General features: G+C 34.0%; 1 protein-coding gene across 1 annotated transcript in view; it reads left to right on the top strand.

Moving 5' to 3' along the window:
• The window catches only part of LOC149777747 (uncharacterized), a 169,781-nt gene that overhangs the window by 78,439 nt on the left and 75,701 nt on the right, over positions 1–15,641 (top strand). Inside the window, exons 4-5 of the mRNA XM_089938795.1 lie at positions 1,361–1,496; positions 1,754–1,896. Coding sequence (XP_089794921.1) covers positions 1,361–1,496; positions 1,754–1,896 — 279 coding nt within the window. The remainder of the gene's footprint in view (positions 1–1,360; positions 1,497–1,753; positions 1,897–15,641) is intronic.

Raw genomic sequence — 15,641 nt, 5'->3', positions numbered from 1 at the left:
TCTTAAAGTCAAGCTCACTCAGAAAATTTGCATTCTGGTTTTTGCTTTAAATTTTTTCATTTGCTTTTATTTTCTAAATCTCCTGATCATGGGCTTAACATGACTATTCAGTATACATTATCACTTGTTACATTTAACTTGTGACGCACATATTGAAAGTTCTGTACTTTTGTTATCACAACCTTATCATGTATATTTAGTTTGCATTGTTTGTTACTTTTTTAAAAATTTTGTTATGTGCTAATAATTGAATTTTGGTCTTGACCTTGTCCAAAATTAAGTTCATTTTCTACTTGACCTGAATGATTGATTTTGGTTTTGTAAACATGTTTATCTCAGAGTCAAGAACTTTGGAAATTCTCAAGAAAATGCCAGGTCTGCCTGTGGTTTACTACATTTTGTATTTTACTTTTGGAAACAGACCTGATAATAACTAAGATTTTATCTTGTAAACATTTTGAACCTTCCAGAAAGAAATTTCCCTTTAGGTAATAGTTTGTTTTTTAGAAAATGTTTATTGTGGCCTGATGTCAAGTAGAGGACTATAAAATTTTGTTTCTCTAGAAATTATTTATTCATGTTTTAAGATCTGAGCAGAATCAGTTGTATTATTGTTGTGTCCAGCATTTTATTTGGGCAGGGATTTATTTATTCCAATTATTTTAATTCAGGTGATTCTTCTCTGATAATACAAAGTGCTCAAAATAACATTCTTGGAATACAGACTTAGATTTATAGAAAAATTCAGATAATGATATATTCTTGGATTGTATTATTGTGATTCAGCAAAAGATAGTTGGCACATCACCATGACAAGGGCCACCACAATCACATCAACATTTCCAGCACTGTGTTCATTTTAGACTAAAGTTTGTTCAGGACTTGTTTTCGGATTATTTGTGATTTTTTTTTCTCTCTAAGTTCTTGTTACATTTTGCACTTTGTGTCTTAGAGAAATAAATTATTTGTTGAATTTTACAAAATTTGTTGGATTTTGTTCTCTTTTTATTATTTTAAGACCATGTAGTCATAATGGCCTCATAAAAACAAATCGAAAACCTTGACATGAAAGTTGATGTATAATGGCTGTTCTGTTGGACTATGTTAACACTGTTAGGAATTGTCCATGCTAACATGTAAATTTTTATCTAATTTTACACATAATCTTATCATATGCTGACAGTTCCTTGAGTTCATTATCCCTAAATGTTAAAGGTCATGTCTTAGTATGCCAAAAAGGTCACAAATCAAGGTCATAATAGCTAGGTTAGAGATCAAGGTCTCATCACAAAAGGTCGTGGTCACAGATTGCTCTTTGTGGTTAGATATTAGATTATTTTCCAAATTTTGTCTTATTCAGAACATTAGGAGACCGTGTCGGAGAGGCAAAAGCCAGTGGAAATTTAGGGAACACGCTTAAAGTTCTAGGAAAATTTGATGAAGCCATAGCATGCTGCCAGCGCCATTTGGACATTTCACGGGAGTTGAGAGACAGGGTGAGTTTTTGTTTTAAAAGGGGGTGGGTCTTTCAGCAAGAACAGAAGAGAACAGAACCCTTTTTCACATAACTGTGATAACAGAATTACCATACTCCAGAAGTTAGCTACTTGACTGAAATAAATCATAGTATTATGATATTGTTAGCAGATGACAAAAACTACAATTATATAATAAACTTTATTAAATCAAAATCCATTTGCATGAAAACATTATGTATTCATTTTTGATAAACATGAACTACTATGACTTTCAGGTTGGGGAAGCCAGAGCACTGTATAATCTAGGAAATGTATACCATGCCAAAGGCAAACATACAGGAAGGAGTGGAAACCAGGACCCGGGGGAGTTTGCACCCGATGTCAAGGATGCGCTGCAGAAAGCGGCGGAGTATTACGAGTGAGTAGTATATCATCTCGTACTTCATTTCTTCAAACCGAAATCACGTCATTTATATAATAAGTCTTAATAACTTGTACAGAGTTGTCTTAATAACTTGTACAGAGTTGTCTTAAGAACTTGTACAGAGTTGTCTTAATAACTTGTACAGAGTTGTCTTAATAACTTGAACAGAGTTGTCTTAAGAACTTGTAGAGTTGTCTTAAGAACTTGTAGAGTTGTCTTAATAACTCGTACAGAGTTGTCTTAATAACTCATACAGAGTTGCCTTAATAACTCGTACAGAGTTGTCTTAGTAACTCGTACAGAGTTGTCTTAATAGCTTGTACAGTTGTCTTACTAACTTGTACAGAGTTGTCTTAAGAACTTGTACAGAGTTGTCTTAAGAACTTGTACAGAGTTGTCTTAATAACTCGTACAGAGTTGTCTTAATAACTCATAGAGTTGCCTTAATAACTCGTACAGAGTTGTCTTAGTAACTCGTACAGAGTTGTCTTAATAGCTTGTACAGTTGTCTTACTAACTTGTACAGAGTTGTCTTAAGAACTTGTACAGAGTTGTCTTAAGAACTTGTAGAGTTGTCTTTATAAATTGTAGAATTGTCTTAATAACTTGTACAGAATTGTCTTGACTTGTACAAAGTTGTCTTAATAATTTGTAGAGTTGTCTTAATGACTTGTACAGAGTTGTCTTAATAACTTGTACAGAGTTGTCTTAATGACTTGCACAGACTTGTCTTAATGACTTGTACAGAGTTGTCTTAATAACTTGTACAGAATTGTCTTAATAATTTGTACAGAGTTGTCTTAATGACTTGCACCAAGCTGTCTAAAATCTTGTACTGTACTAAGTTGACTTAAAGGTCAAAGGTCAAAAGTGAAGAAAACCATAAACTCTTACACATGCTGGAAGTAGGATTAAATTCAGGACCACAGAGGTACAAAGCAAGCAATTTACCACTGTACAAGCTAGGCACTAGTACCTAGATTTTGATGCCTACTAAAAAATGTCATAAAGGTCAGGTTCCAAGATTAAACATAGGCTTTAAAATAGAACAGATCCACTTACCTTGACCCCTTGACCCCTTGACTGCAAATGATGAGATAGATCAACTTTATATCAAGCCATCACAAAATCCACTACTCTTAAGATTATGCTTCAACAGAAAAAAATGTCATTTTTAGAATTTTGTTCCCTCAGTCCCCCTCTGATCCCCCCCCTTCCAACTTTTAGCCATGAGCCATGAGTTATAAATCAAAATCTGTTTAATATATTGTGCTGTAACTGCATACAATCTTGTATACAAAAGTTATTTAAACATTTCACTCTCAAACAAAATTTAGTCCTTTTGATCACTTCTCAGGAACTCCAGGAGAGGGAGAAAAAAATATTGCTCCTCTGGTACTAGATTATGACAAGTACAGGGGAACGTGCTATAATGCATTTAACCATAACACAGAATCGGATGTAACATGGTTGCATGATGACTCCTGACTCTGCTTGAAAAATCAGCCAAACGGACAAACAGATGAAAATAATTCAGTTGAGTTTCAGAAACCTGTATTTTCCACATAATCAGAACATAATTAATGTTCTTATCCCCACCCCACCCCACCCACTGTAGTCTGGACATTCAAGTACACAAAGTGGATTAAATTTTAGGCAATACTTGTTATTTGGATACATTAGATAGAACCATGATTAATAAGACTTGGAATTTATGGATACATTACGAAGCACCATGATTATTAAGACTTGGAATTTATGGATACATTACATAGCACCATGGTATAATAAAGACTTGGAATTTTAAATACATTACATTGAAACATGATGTAATAAGACTTGGAAGGTTTGGATACATTACATAGCATCTTGATGTAATTAATACTTGGAAGGTTTGGATACATTACATAACATCTTGATGTAATTCATACTTGGAAGGTTTGGATACATTACATAGCATCATGCTGTAATAAGACTTGGAAGGTTTGGATACATTACATAGCATCTTGATGTAATTAATACTTGGAAGGTTTGGATACATTACATAACATCTTGATGTAATTAATACTTGGAAGGTTTGGATACATTACATAACATCTTGATGTAATTAATACTTGGAAGGTTTGGATACATTACATAGCATCATGCTGTAATAAAGACTTGGAAGGTTTGGATACATTACATAACATCACGCTGTAATAAGACTTGGAAGGTTTGGATACATTACATAGCATCTTGATGTAATTAATATTTGGAAGGTTTGGATACATTACATAGCATCTTGATGTAATTAATACTTGGAAGGTTTGGATACATTACATAGCATCTTGATGTAATTAATACTTGGAAGGTTTGGATACATTACATAGCATCTTGATGTAATTAATACTTGGAAGGTTTGGATACATTACATAGCATCTTGATGTAATTAATACTTGGAAGGTTTGGATACATTACATAACATCTTGATGTAATTAATACTTGGAAGGTTTGGATACATTACATAACATCTTGATGTAATTAATACTTGGAAGGCTTGGATACATTACATAGCATCTTGATGTAATTAATACTTGGAAGGTTTGGATACATTACATAGCATCTTGATGTAATTAATACTTGGAAGGTTTGGATACATTACATAGCATCTTGATGTAATTCATACTTGGAAGGTTTGGATACATAGCATCTTGATGTAATTAATACTTGGAAGGTTTGGATACATTACATAGCATCATGCTGTAATAAAGACTTGGAAGGTTTGGATACATTACATAGCATCTTGATGTAATTAATATTTGGAAGGTTTGGATACATTACATAGCATCTTGATGTAATTAATATTTGGAAGGTTTGGATACATTACATAGCATCTTGATGTAATTAATACTTGGAATGTTTGGATACATTACATAGCATCTTGATGTAATTAAGACATGGAAGGTTTGGATACATTACATAGCATCTTGATGTAATTAAGACATGGAAGGTTTGGATACATTACATAGCATCTTGATGTAATTAATACTTGGAAGGTTTGGATACATTACATAGCATCTTGATGTAATTCATACTTGGAAGGTTTGGATACATTACATAGCATCTTGATGTAATTAATACTTGGAAGGTTTGGATACATTACATAGCATCTTGATGTAATTAATACTTGGAAGGTTTGGATACATTACATAGCATCTTGATGTAATTAATAATTGGAAGGTTTGGATACATTACATAGCATCTTGATGTAATTAATACTTGGAAGGTTTGGATACATTACATAGCATCTTGATGTAATTAATACTTGGAAGGTTTGGATACATTACATAGCATCTTGATGTAATCAAGACTTGGAAGGTTTGGATACATTACATAGCATCTTGATGTAATCAAGACTTGGAAGGTTTGGATACATTATATAGCATCGTGATGTAATCAAGACTTGGAAGGTTTGGATACATTACATAGCATCTTGATGTAATTAATACTTGGAAGGTTTGGATACATTACATAACATCTTGATGTAATTAATACTTGGAAGGTTTCAATACATTACATAGCATCTTGATGTAATTCATACTTGGAAGGTTTGGATACATTACATAGCATCATGCTGTAATTAATACTTGGAAGGTTTGGATACATTACATAGCATCTTGATGTAATTAATACTTGGAAGGTTTCGATACATTACATAGCATCATGCTGTAATTCATACTTGGAAGGTTTGGATACATTACATAGCATCATGCTGTAATTCATACTTGGATGGTTTGGATACATTACATAGCATCTTGATGTAATTAATACTTGGAAGTTTTGATACATTATATAGCATCATGCTGTAATTCATACTTGGAAGGTTTGGATAGATTACATAGCATCTTGATGTAATTCATACTTGGAAGGTTTGGATACATTATATAGCATCTTGATGTAATTAATACTTGGAAGTTTGGATACATTACATAGCATCTTGATGTAATTAATACTTGGAAGGTTTGGATACATTACATAGCATCATGCTGTAATTCATACTTGGAAGGTTTGGATACATTACATAGCATCTTGATGTAATGAATACTTGGAAGGTTTGGATACATTACATAGCATCTTGATGTAATTAATACTTGGAAGGCTTGGATACATTACATAGCATCATGCTGTAAGAAAGACTTGGAAGGTTTGGATACATTACATAGCATCTTGATGTAATTAATACTTGGAAGGTTTGGATACATTATATAGCATCTTGATGTAATTAATACTTGGAAGGTTTGGATACATTACATAGCATCTTAATGTAATTAATACTTGGAAGTTATGGATACATTACATAGCATCTTGATGTAATTAATACTTGGATGGTTTGGATACATTACATAGCATCTTGATGTAATTAATACTTGGAATGTTTGGATACATTACATAGCATCTTGATGTAATTCATACTTGGAAGGTTTGGATACATTACATAGCATCTTGATGTAATTAATACTTGGAAGGTTTGGATACATTACATAGCATCATGCTGTAATAAAGACTTGGAAGGTTTGGATACATTACATAGCATCTTGATGTAATTAATACTTGGAAGGTTTCAATACATTACATAGCATCTTGATGTAATTAATACTTGGAAGGTTTCAATACATTACATAGCATCTTGATGTAATTAATACTTGGAAGGTTTGGATACATTACATAGCATCTTGATGTAATTAATACTTGGAAGGTTTGGATACATTACATAACATCTTGATGTAATTAATACTTGGAAGGTTTGGATACATTACATAGCATCTTGATGTAATTAATACTTGGAAGGTTTCAATATATTACATAGCATCTTGATGTAATTAATACTTGGAAGGTTTGGATACATTACATAGCATCATGCTGTAATAAAGACTTGGAAGGTTTCAATACATTACATAGCATCTTGATGTAATTAATACTTGGAAGGTTTGGATACATTACATAGCATCATGCTGTAATAAAGACTTGGAAGGTTTCAATACATTACATAGCATCTTGATGTAATTAATACTTTGAAGGTTTGGATACATTACATAACATCTTGATGTAATTAATACTTGGAAGGTTTGGATACATTACATAGCATCTTGATGTAATTAATACTTGGAAGGTTTGGATACATTACATAACATCTTGATGTAATTAATACTTGGAATGTTTGGATACATTACATAGCATCTTGATGTAATTAATACTTGGAAGGTTTGGATACATTACATAGCATCTTGATGTAATTCATACTTGGAAGGCTTGGATACATTACATAGCATCTTGATGTAATTCATACTTGGAAGGTTTGGATACATTACATAGCATCTTGATGTAATCAAGACTTGGAAGGTTTGGATAGATCAGATTAGCATCATTGATAATGTAGTTGTTCGGTTATTGTTATCTAGAGGATGATCAACCATGGTATTATTGCCTGGATTGAGTAAATAATAAAATAAAATATGAAATTTATAGAAGGAATAAACGGAGATCTGAGCAGAGACATAGAATAGAACAACACAAGCCCCAATATGCAAAATATAAAATTTTAATTATATAAACAAAATGAAATTGAACATGACATTTGAATGATACACTTCCTTAGAAATAATAACAAAGTTTATAATAAATGCAATGAGCCATTCTGTTTATACTGATAAGACAAATTTCATCATGAAATTGAATGAACAACTGAACTCAATTGCCCAGCATGCCACCATAACCTGGTTGCTTGCAGTCCTTCAGAGTTCAATATTGATGGCAGGTTATAATCAGCAGATTCCTTTTCCTCTCTCCTCTCTCTCTCTCTCCAGCTTCCTTTCAGTCATCAACCAAATTTGGTTCTCTCCTCCCTTTGCCAACTGTTTGGTGCATACATGGAACTATTTCTCTTTTAAAATAAATAATAGACAACCTAAATATTTGTCGTGTTTTTTTCTTTTGGGGCTGAACCAGATCCATCTCTTGTGTTAGATATTATAATGTCATAATTCAACAGAAACTAAGGCTAATATGGGTCAGTTCACAGCCTGGCAGCTGGTACACAAACCCTAGTACAAGAATTAAAAATCAGTCATGCCCCAAGCAGAGACTTTAAATCTACCGCAGTCTGGCAATTTAATACGGTACCTAGCCCATTCATCAATTTAATTTTTTATGTGTCACATTGACCCAGACTTGCCAACCCTTACAGTTTTGCTGCAAGTCTTATGGAAATGACACTTAAAATACTAATGGAATTATAAAAGGACCAATTACAGAAATATGATTGTTTGCAGTAAAATCCTGATAACGGCATGTTCATATTTGATTTGGATCAGAAATTTCATATCAGATTCAGTGGAATTGGTCAGGGAACCAGACTAACTCTACCATAGTACCTCAGACACATTAAACTGCATATTGTGATAAAAACAATCACATTTTTTTTATAAAAACCTCTGAATGATCAAGCTTTTGCTTATTTTGTGTTATTTTACAAATGGCATCCAACAAGCAACAGGTCAGAGTAGAAAGGGACAATAAACCTCTTAAAAAGTTTTAATAGTACAGACGAATGAAATGGAATATTTACATTCTTGGGGAGAAAGTTGGAAGGGATTAATTGTTTAGTGGACATTGTGTGTTGATTTGAGCATGTCAGGAAAGATGAAGAGATTTCATTTTTTAATCTGCGAGATTTCAAGAAGCCATTGAGCTCTGTAAGGTTTGGAACTGCAATTTGTGAAACTGTACTGGAAGTAATTAAGATTCAAGTTAACTTTTACAAACTTTTAATTTTAACACGATGTTTACTGTTGCTGCATCAATCTTGTCCTGAAACACACGTCTGGACATTTCAATGCATGTTTTCCTGCTCAGCAATAGCGGCACATATTTTGTTACACCTTACTGAAAACAGGTTCAACTTGGGAATAAATTGACTACCTTACTGAGAAGGTTTTGTTAGGGTTGGCAGATCTTCTGACCATGGCAGGATTCACTCAGTTATGTGTTGCCATAACATCTTACAAATTGATGCAATCAAGATTTCCTTTTTTAAATAAATACATGCATTGAGAAACAAAAATTCTAGCTAAGGACAGTAATTGGAAAAGAAAACATTTTTTTAGTATTCCGACTCTAAAGTTAGAAGCATAACAGGATCTTGTTTTCCATGGATGTGGGAAATAAAATTAAAAAATTCCTTTTCCTTTTCAATCACTAATCAATCAGTGACTCAGTCGAAATAAAGGGAGAGGGGCTGCATATATATAGCCAGGAGTTGCATCCTCATGCCTGCTTCTCTCCAGCGTCAATTGGTGTGACTGCCAAACAGTTTTTCCCATAACTTAAACTACTTTACACCAATTAGAAATATATTAGAATTATATGATGACCAGTAAATGACATCAGCATGCATTCTGAAAGAAGCCACATGATGGAGGTGCATGTATGTTGTTGTAGGATTAAATGTGATAAAAGTGTACCTATTTACAAATCCTTCCATTTCTGTTGTTTTGTTTTGTATTTTGTTTTCCAGCTGAGTTTTTTCAAACACCACTGGCAATGCCTTTGAGGCTTTCGTGCCAAAATGTTTTTGCTTTGTTTCTGTTAGGATAATGAGATATTGTCGTGACGGCAAAGATGTTAGACTCTTTGGCTCTGTCATCCAGAAGTAAATCATTTGAATTTTTATGCTTTCTCCAGACCTGTATTGATTGTCCTGAATGGCATGTCTTGACAAAGTCAATAAAGCAAGATACTAAACTTAAACACAGCAAAATAATGGAATATATGAAACAAGATGTTGATTTATGGATCTTATACACAGTCTTCACACCGACCTTTGTGTTTTCTTTTCTTGCCAGCATGCTTGCCAACTGTATAATTAACTGAGTCACTGTAATTGTCAGTTGGTTTTCTATGTATGGCAGCAGGCTCAAATGGATGGCATGGCTTACGTTGACAGGTACAATGCAATCATGTTTAAAAAATATATTTTGCCAGATAGTTCTGCCAAATTTATATTAAAAAATTGCTAAAAAGTCAATAGTTTATTAGTGTATGCAAATTATGACAGTGGCAACCAGTGTGTATGTGTTTATATATATATATATATATATATATATATATATATATATATATATATATATATATATATATATATATATATATATATATATAGTGGTCCCCCTCTTATATGGCCACCCCTTCTGCATTGGGAAAGTAGCTTAATAAGACAGGTGGTCTTTCCAGAGGGGAATTAAATTTGTTATGAGAAGTACCACCATGTCAGCCAATTCTGCATGTCTGGTGATTCTGCGCAACAATACTTCATTTCTGTAAACATTGGATCACATGTCCAATTAGTATCAAGAAAGAACAGTCGTACTTTAATTAAGAAAAGTTATATTCATATTCATAAACTGTTTTTATTGTGGTGTGTCTGCATATGATACCTTTGGAACCAAATTAGTGAAATCTAGGTCAAAATTGAGAAAGATATATACTGACAAGTTACATTTATTATCATCCATCAAGACTTCGGCAACCTGATCAAATAATAGAACATTGCCGTCTGACTTGCCAGAAAGGCTTTTTAGGTCTTCCATATTTTCAAGGTGATAAGTCAGCTTTTTACAGTTAACAGCTAGTTTTTAAAAAATAATGGAGTGGAAAAAATAATGTTGGGTGATGTAGCATTCTGAAAGAGAAACTGATGGTTAGAAGTGAATAGCTTGATTGGAAACCGTTGACTCCTGCAAGCATAGTATTAACACTTAGGCAGCATCAAATCTGGAACTGAAAACGACACATTTAATAACTAGGTATAATCAATGGGTATAATCAATGTTTTCTTTTTATGTCACTACTTGGTATATCTCCTTTCAGTGTTTTTTTAAATAAAAATAAAAAATACAAATATATGGTCACCATTCATTTTCGTGGAGAGTCATTAGAAATTCAGTTCGTGTGTGTGCAGAAAAACTGAAAAGAAAGTGTCATACATACCATATTCAAACATCTGCATGCACATTATAGCAAACATTTGCACACATTATACCAACCATCTGCACACACATTATACCAAACATCTGCACACATACCAACCATTTGCACACACATTATAACAACCATTTTCACACACGTACCAACCATTCAACAAAGCTTGAACCCACCCAACCCACACACATTTGCACACACACAGTATATCAACCATCTGCACACACATTATAGCAACCATCTGCACACACATTATACCATCCATCTGCACACACATTATACCAACCATTTGCACACACATTATGCCAACCATCTGCACACACATTATACCAACCATTTGCACACACATACCAGCCATCTGCACACACATTATGCCAACTATCTGCACACACATTATACCAAATATTTGCACACACATTATACCAACCATCTGCACACAAAAGAGCAATCATCTCCACATGCATTTATGCAACCATCTGAACACACATTATACCAACCATTTCCACACATATTATACCAACCATTTGTACACAGATACCAACCATCTTTACACACATTATACCATCTTTACACACATTATAGCAAACATCTTACCACACATTACACCATCCATTTGCACGCACATTATATCAACCATGTGCACACACATTATACCAACCATTTGCAGACACATTATACCAACCATCTGCACACACATAGCAACCTTCTGTACACACATTATACCAACCCTCTGTACACACATTGTACCAACCATCTGCACACACATTACAGCAACCATCTGTATACACATTATACCAACCATCTGCACACACATTATATCAACCATCTGTACACACATTATAGCAAACATCTGCACACATTATGCCAACCATTTGCACACACATTATACCATATGCACACACATTATAGCAAACATCTTTACACATATTATGCCAACCATCTGCACACATTATACCAACCATTTGCACACACACATTATAGCAACTATCTGCACACACATTATAGCAACCATCTGCACACACATTATACCAGCCATCTGCATACACATAGTATACCAGCCATCTGCACACACATTATATCAACCATTCACACACACATTATACCAACCATCTGCACACTCATTATACCAACCACACAAACATAATAAAAGTTTCTGTCCTTATAATCCAATGGACAGTTGAGAATAGTCTTAATTAGAGACAGTCAATACTGCTTTCAGTAGTTTATTATTGGGTTTCAAGGTGATACAGGTGTCATTAGTGTTAATCTTTGCAATTATTAGAGACCAGATGGTACTGTTTAGATTTCCCTGCTGGATTCTCTGAGTGAATCCCACCCAGAACAGAGTTATGGTTGCTGATCTTAACACTGGCATTGTTAGAACTGTATCTCATGCAGTTTCAACATGAGATACATTTGTCTCAGGAAAAGAAAACGTAAATCACATGTGGACCAACCATTTCATTTTCAGGAAGGGTTGGGTGGGTTCAAGCTTTATTGGGGCTTCACAGGTAGTACAGCAGGAATAAATTACTCCCTGTTAAGGGAGTTAATATGACCTCTTGACCAACACAGATCAACTATATACAAGACGAGTATGTGCTTATTATTTTCTTTAGATAAATTTATTTCATGGCTAAGATCATCCTGAAAAGCATGGGTCAATTTATTTCATGGCTAAGATCATCCTGAAAAGCATGGGTCAATTTATTTCATGGCTAAGATCATCCTGAAAAGCATGGGTCAATTTATTTCATGGCTAAGATCATCCTGAAAAGCGTGGGTCAATTTATTTCATGGCTAAGGTCATGCTGAAAAGCATGGGTCAATTTATTTCATGGCTAAGATCATCCTGAAAAGCATGGATCAATTTATTTCATGGTAAGATCATCCTGAAAAGCATGGGTCAATTTATTTCATGGCTAAGGTCATCCTGAAAAGCATGGGTCAATTTATTTCATGGCTAAGATCATCCTGAAAAGCATGGGTCAATTTATTTCATGGCTAAGATCATCCTGAAAAGCATGGGTCAATTTATTTCATGGCTAAGATCATCCTGAAAAGCGTGGGTCAATTTATTTCATGGCTAAGGTCATGCTGAAAAGCGTGGGTCAATTTATTTCATGGCGAAGATCATCCTGAAAAGCGTGGGTCAATTTATTTCATGGCTAAGATCATCCTGAAAAGCATGGGTCAATTTATTTCATGGCTAAGATCATCCTGAAAAGCATGGGTCAATTTATTTCATGGCTAAGACCATCCTGAAAAGCATGGGTCAATTTATTTCATGGTTAAGATCATCCTGAAAAGCATGGGTCAATTTATTTCATGGCTAAGGTCATCCTGAAAAGCATGGGTCAATTTATTTCATGGCTAAGATCATCCTGAAAAGAATGGGTCAATTTATTTCATGGCTAAGATCATCCTGAAAAGCATGGGTCAATTTATTTAATGGCTAAGATCATCCTGAAAAGCATGGATCAATTTATTTCATGGCTAAGGTCATCCTGAAAAGCATGGGTCAATTTATTTCATGGCTAAGATCATCCTGAAAAGCATGGGTCAATTTATTTCATGGCTAAGGTCATCCTGAAAAGCATGGGTCAATTTATTTCATGGCTAAGGTCATGCTGAAAAGCATGGGTCAATTTATTTCATGGCTAAGATCATCCTGAAAAGCATGGATCAATTTATTTAACGGCTAAGATCATCCTGAAAAGCATGGGTCAATTTATTTCATGGCTAAGGTCATCCTGAAAAGCATGGGTCAATTTATTTAATGGCTAAGATCTTCCTGAAAAGCATGGGTCAATTTATTTCATGGATAAGATCATCCTGAAAAGCATGGGTCAATTTATTTCATGGCTAAGGTCATCCTGAAAAGCATGGGTCAATTTATTTAATGGCTAAGATCATCCTGAAAAGCATGGGTCAATTTATTTAATGGCTAAGATCATCCTGAAAAGCATGGGTCAATTTATTTCATGGCTAAGATCATCCTGAAAAGCATGGGTCAATTTATTTCATGGCTAAGGTCATGCTGAAAAGCATGGGTCAATTTATTTAATGGCTAAGATCATCCTGAAAAGCATGGGTCAATTTATTTCATGGCTAAGGTCATGCTGAAAAGCGTGGGTCAATTTATTTCATGGCTAAGATCATCCTGAAAAGCTTGGGTCAATTTATTTCATGGCTAAGATCATCCTGAAAAGCATGGGTCAATTTATTTCATAGCTAAGATCATCCTGAAAAGCATGGGTCAATTTATTTCATGGCGAAGATCATCCTGAAAAGCATGGGTCAATTTATTTCATGGCTAAGGTCATCCTGAAAAGCATGGGTCAATTTATTTCATGGCTAAGATAATCCTGAAAAGAATGGGTCAATTTATTTCATGGCTAAGATCATCCAGAAAAGCATGAGTCAATTTATTTCATGGCTAAGATAATCCTGAAAAGAATGGGTCAATTTATTTCATAGCTAAGATCATCCTGAAAAGCATGGGTCAATTTATTTCATGGCGAAGATCATCCTGAAAAGCATGGGTCAATTTATTTCATGGCTAAGGTCATCATGAAAAGCATGGGTCAATTTATTTCATGGCTAAGATAATCCTGAAAAGAATGGGTCAATTTATTTCATGGCTAAGATCATCCTGAAAAGCATGGGTCAATTTATTTCATGGCTAAGATCATCCTGAAAAGCATGGATCAATTTATTTCATGGCTAAGGTCATCCTGAAAAGCATGGGTCAATTTATTTCATGGCTAAGGTCATCCTGAAAAGCATGGGTCAATTTATTTAATGGCTAAGATCATCCTGAAAAGTATGGGTCAATTTATTTCATGGCTAAGATCATCCTGAAAAGCATGGGTCAATTTATTTCATGGCTAAGGTCATGCTGAAAAGCATGGGTCAATTTATTTCATGGCTAAGATCATCCTGAAAAGCTTGGGTCAATTTATTTCATGGCTAAGATCATCCTGAAAAGCATGGGTCAATTTATTTCGTAGCTAAGATCATCCTGAAAAGCATGGGTCAATTTATTTCATGGCTAAGATCATCCTGAAAAGCATGGGTCAGTTTATTTCATGGCTAAGATCATCCTGAAAAGCATGGGTCAATTTATTTAATGGCTAAGATCATCCTGAAAAGCATGGGTCAATTTATTTAATGGCTAAGATCATCCTGAAAAGCATGGATCAATTAATAGTTGGTAGTTTAACAAGATTAAGATAACAAATAAATAATAAAGAGAACTAACCTAAGTGTTCCCTTTGTCTCGATGTTAGATACAAACTTTGTAGCAACTTTCTTTGTGGCTTGGTCAGTAAACCTGGATCAAAACAATGACAGTTTTGTCACCTCCCTTTTTATTAGATTCATCATTTAGAACCCATAATGTGTATGTGTGGCTTAACATTATTTATGAAATCTGTTGTTTTTTTGGCAGCTGCACAGTATCGTTATCCGGAAAGATTTCCTTAAACCAGTGTGGAAAATTATTTATACCTGAAAACAGCAGGTTGTACTTGTAACAAAATTGCAGAAAAATGTGTCAGTGATATTGACATTGGCTGTCAATTGTTTAAACATGATTTTGGGATTGGACTTGACAGTCACATTATCATGTTTTCTGTTTTATATATGTTGCTGCAGATCATGAGCTTGATAATGCTCTTTGATAAAGATGGCTTAAACATTAAATACTCTTCAATAAACAT

This window comes from Sinohyriopsis cumingii, chromosome 17, assembly GCF_028554795.1.
Source record: "Sinohyriopsis cumingii isolate HCF-2022 chromosome 17, ASM2855479v2, whole genome shotgun sequence".
Taxonomy (NCBI): Eukaryota; Metazoa; Mollusca; class Bivalvia; order Unionida; family Unionidae; genus Sinohyriopsis; species Sinohyriopsis cumingii.
This window is presented reverse-complemented; position numbering and strand designations above follow the sequence as displayed.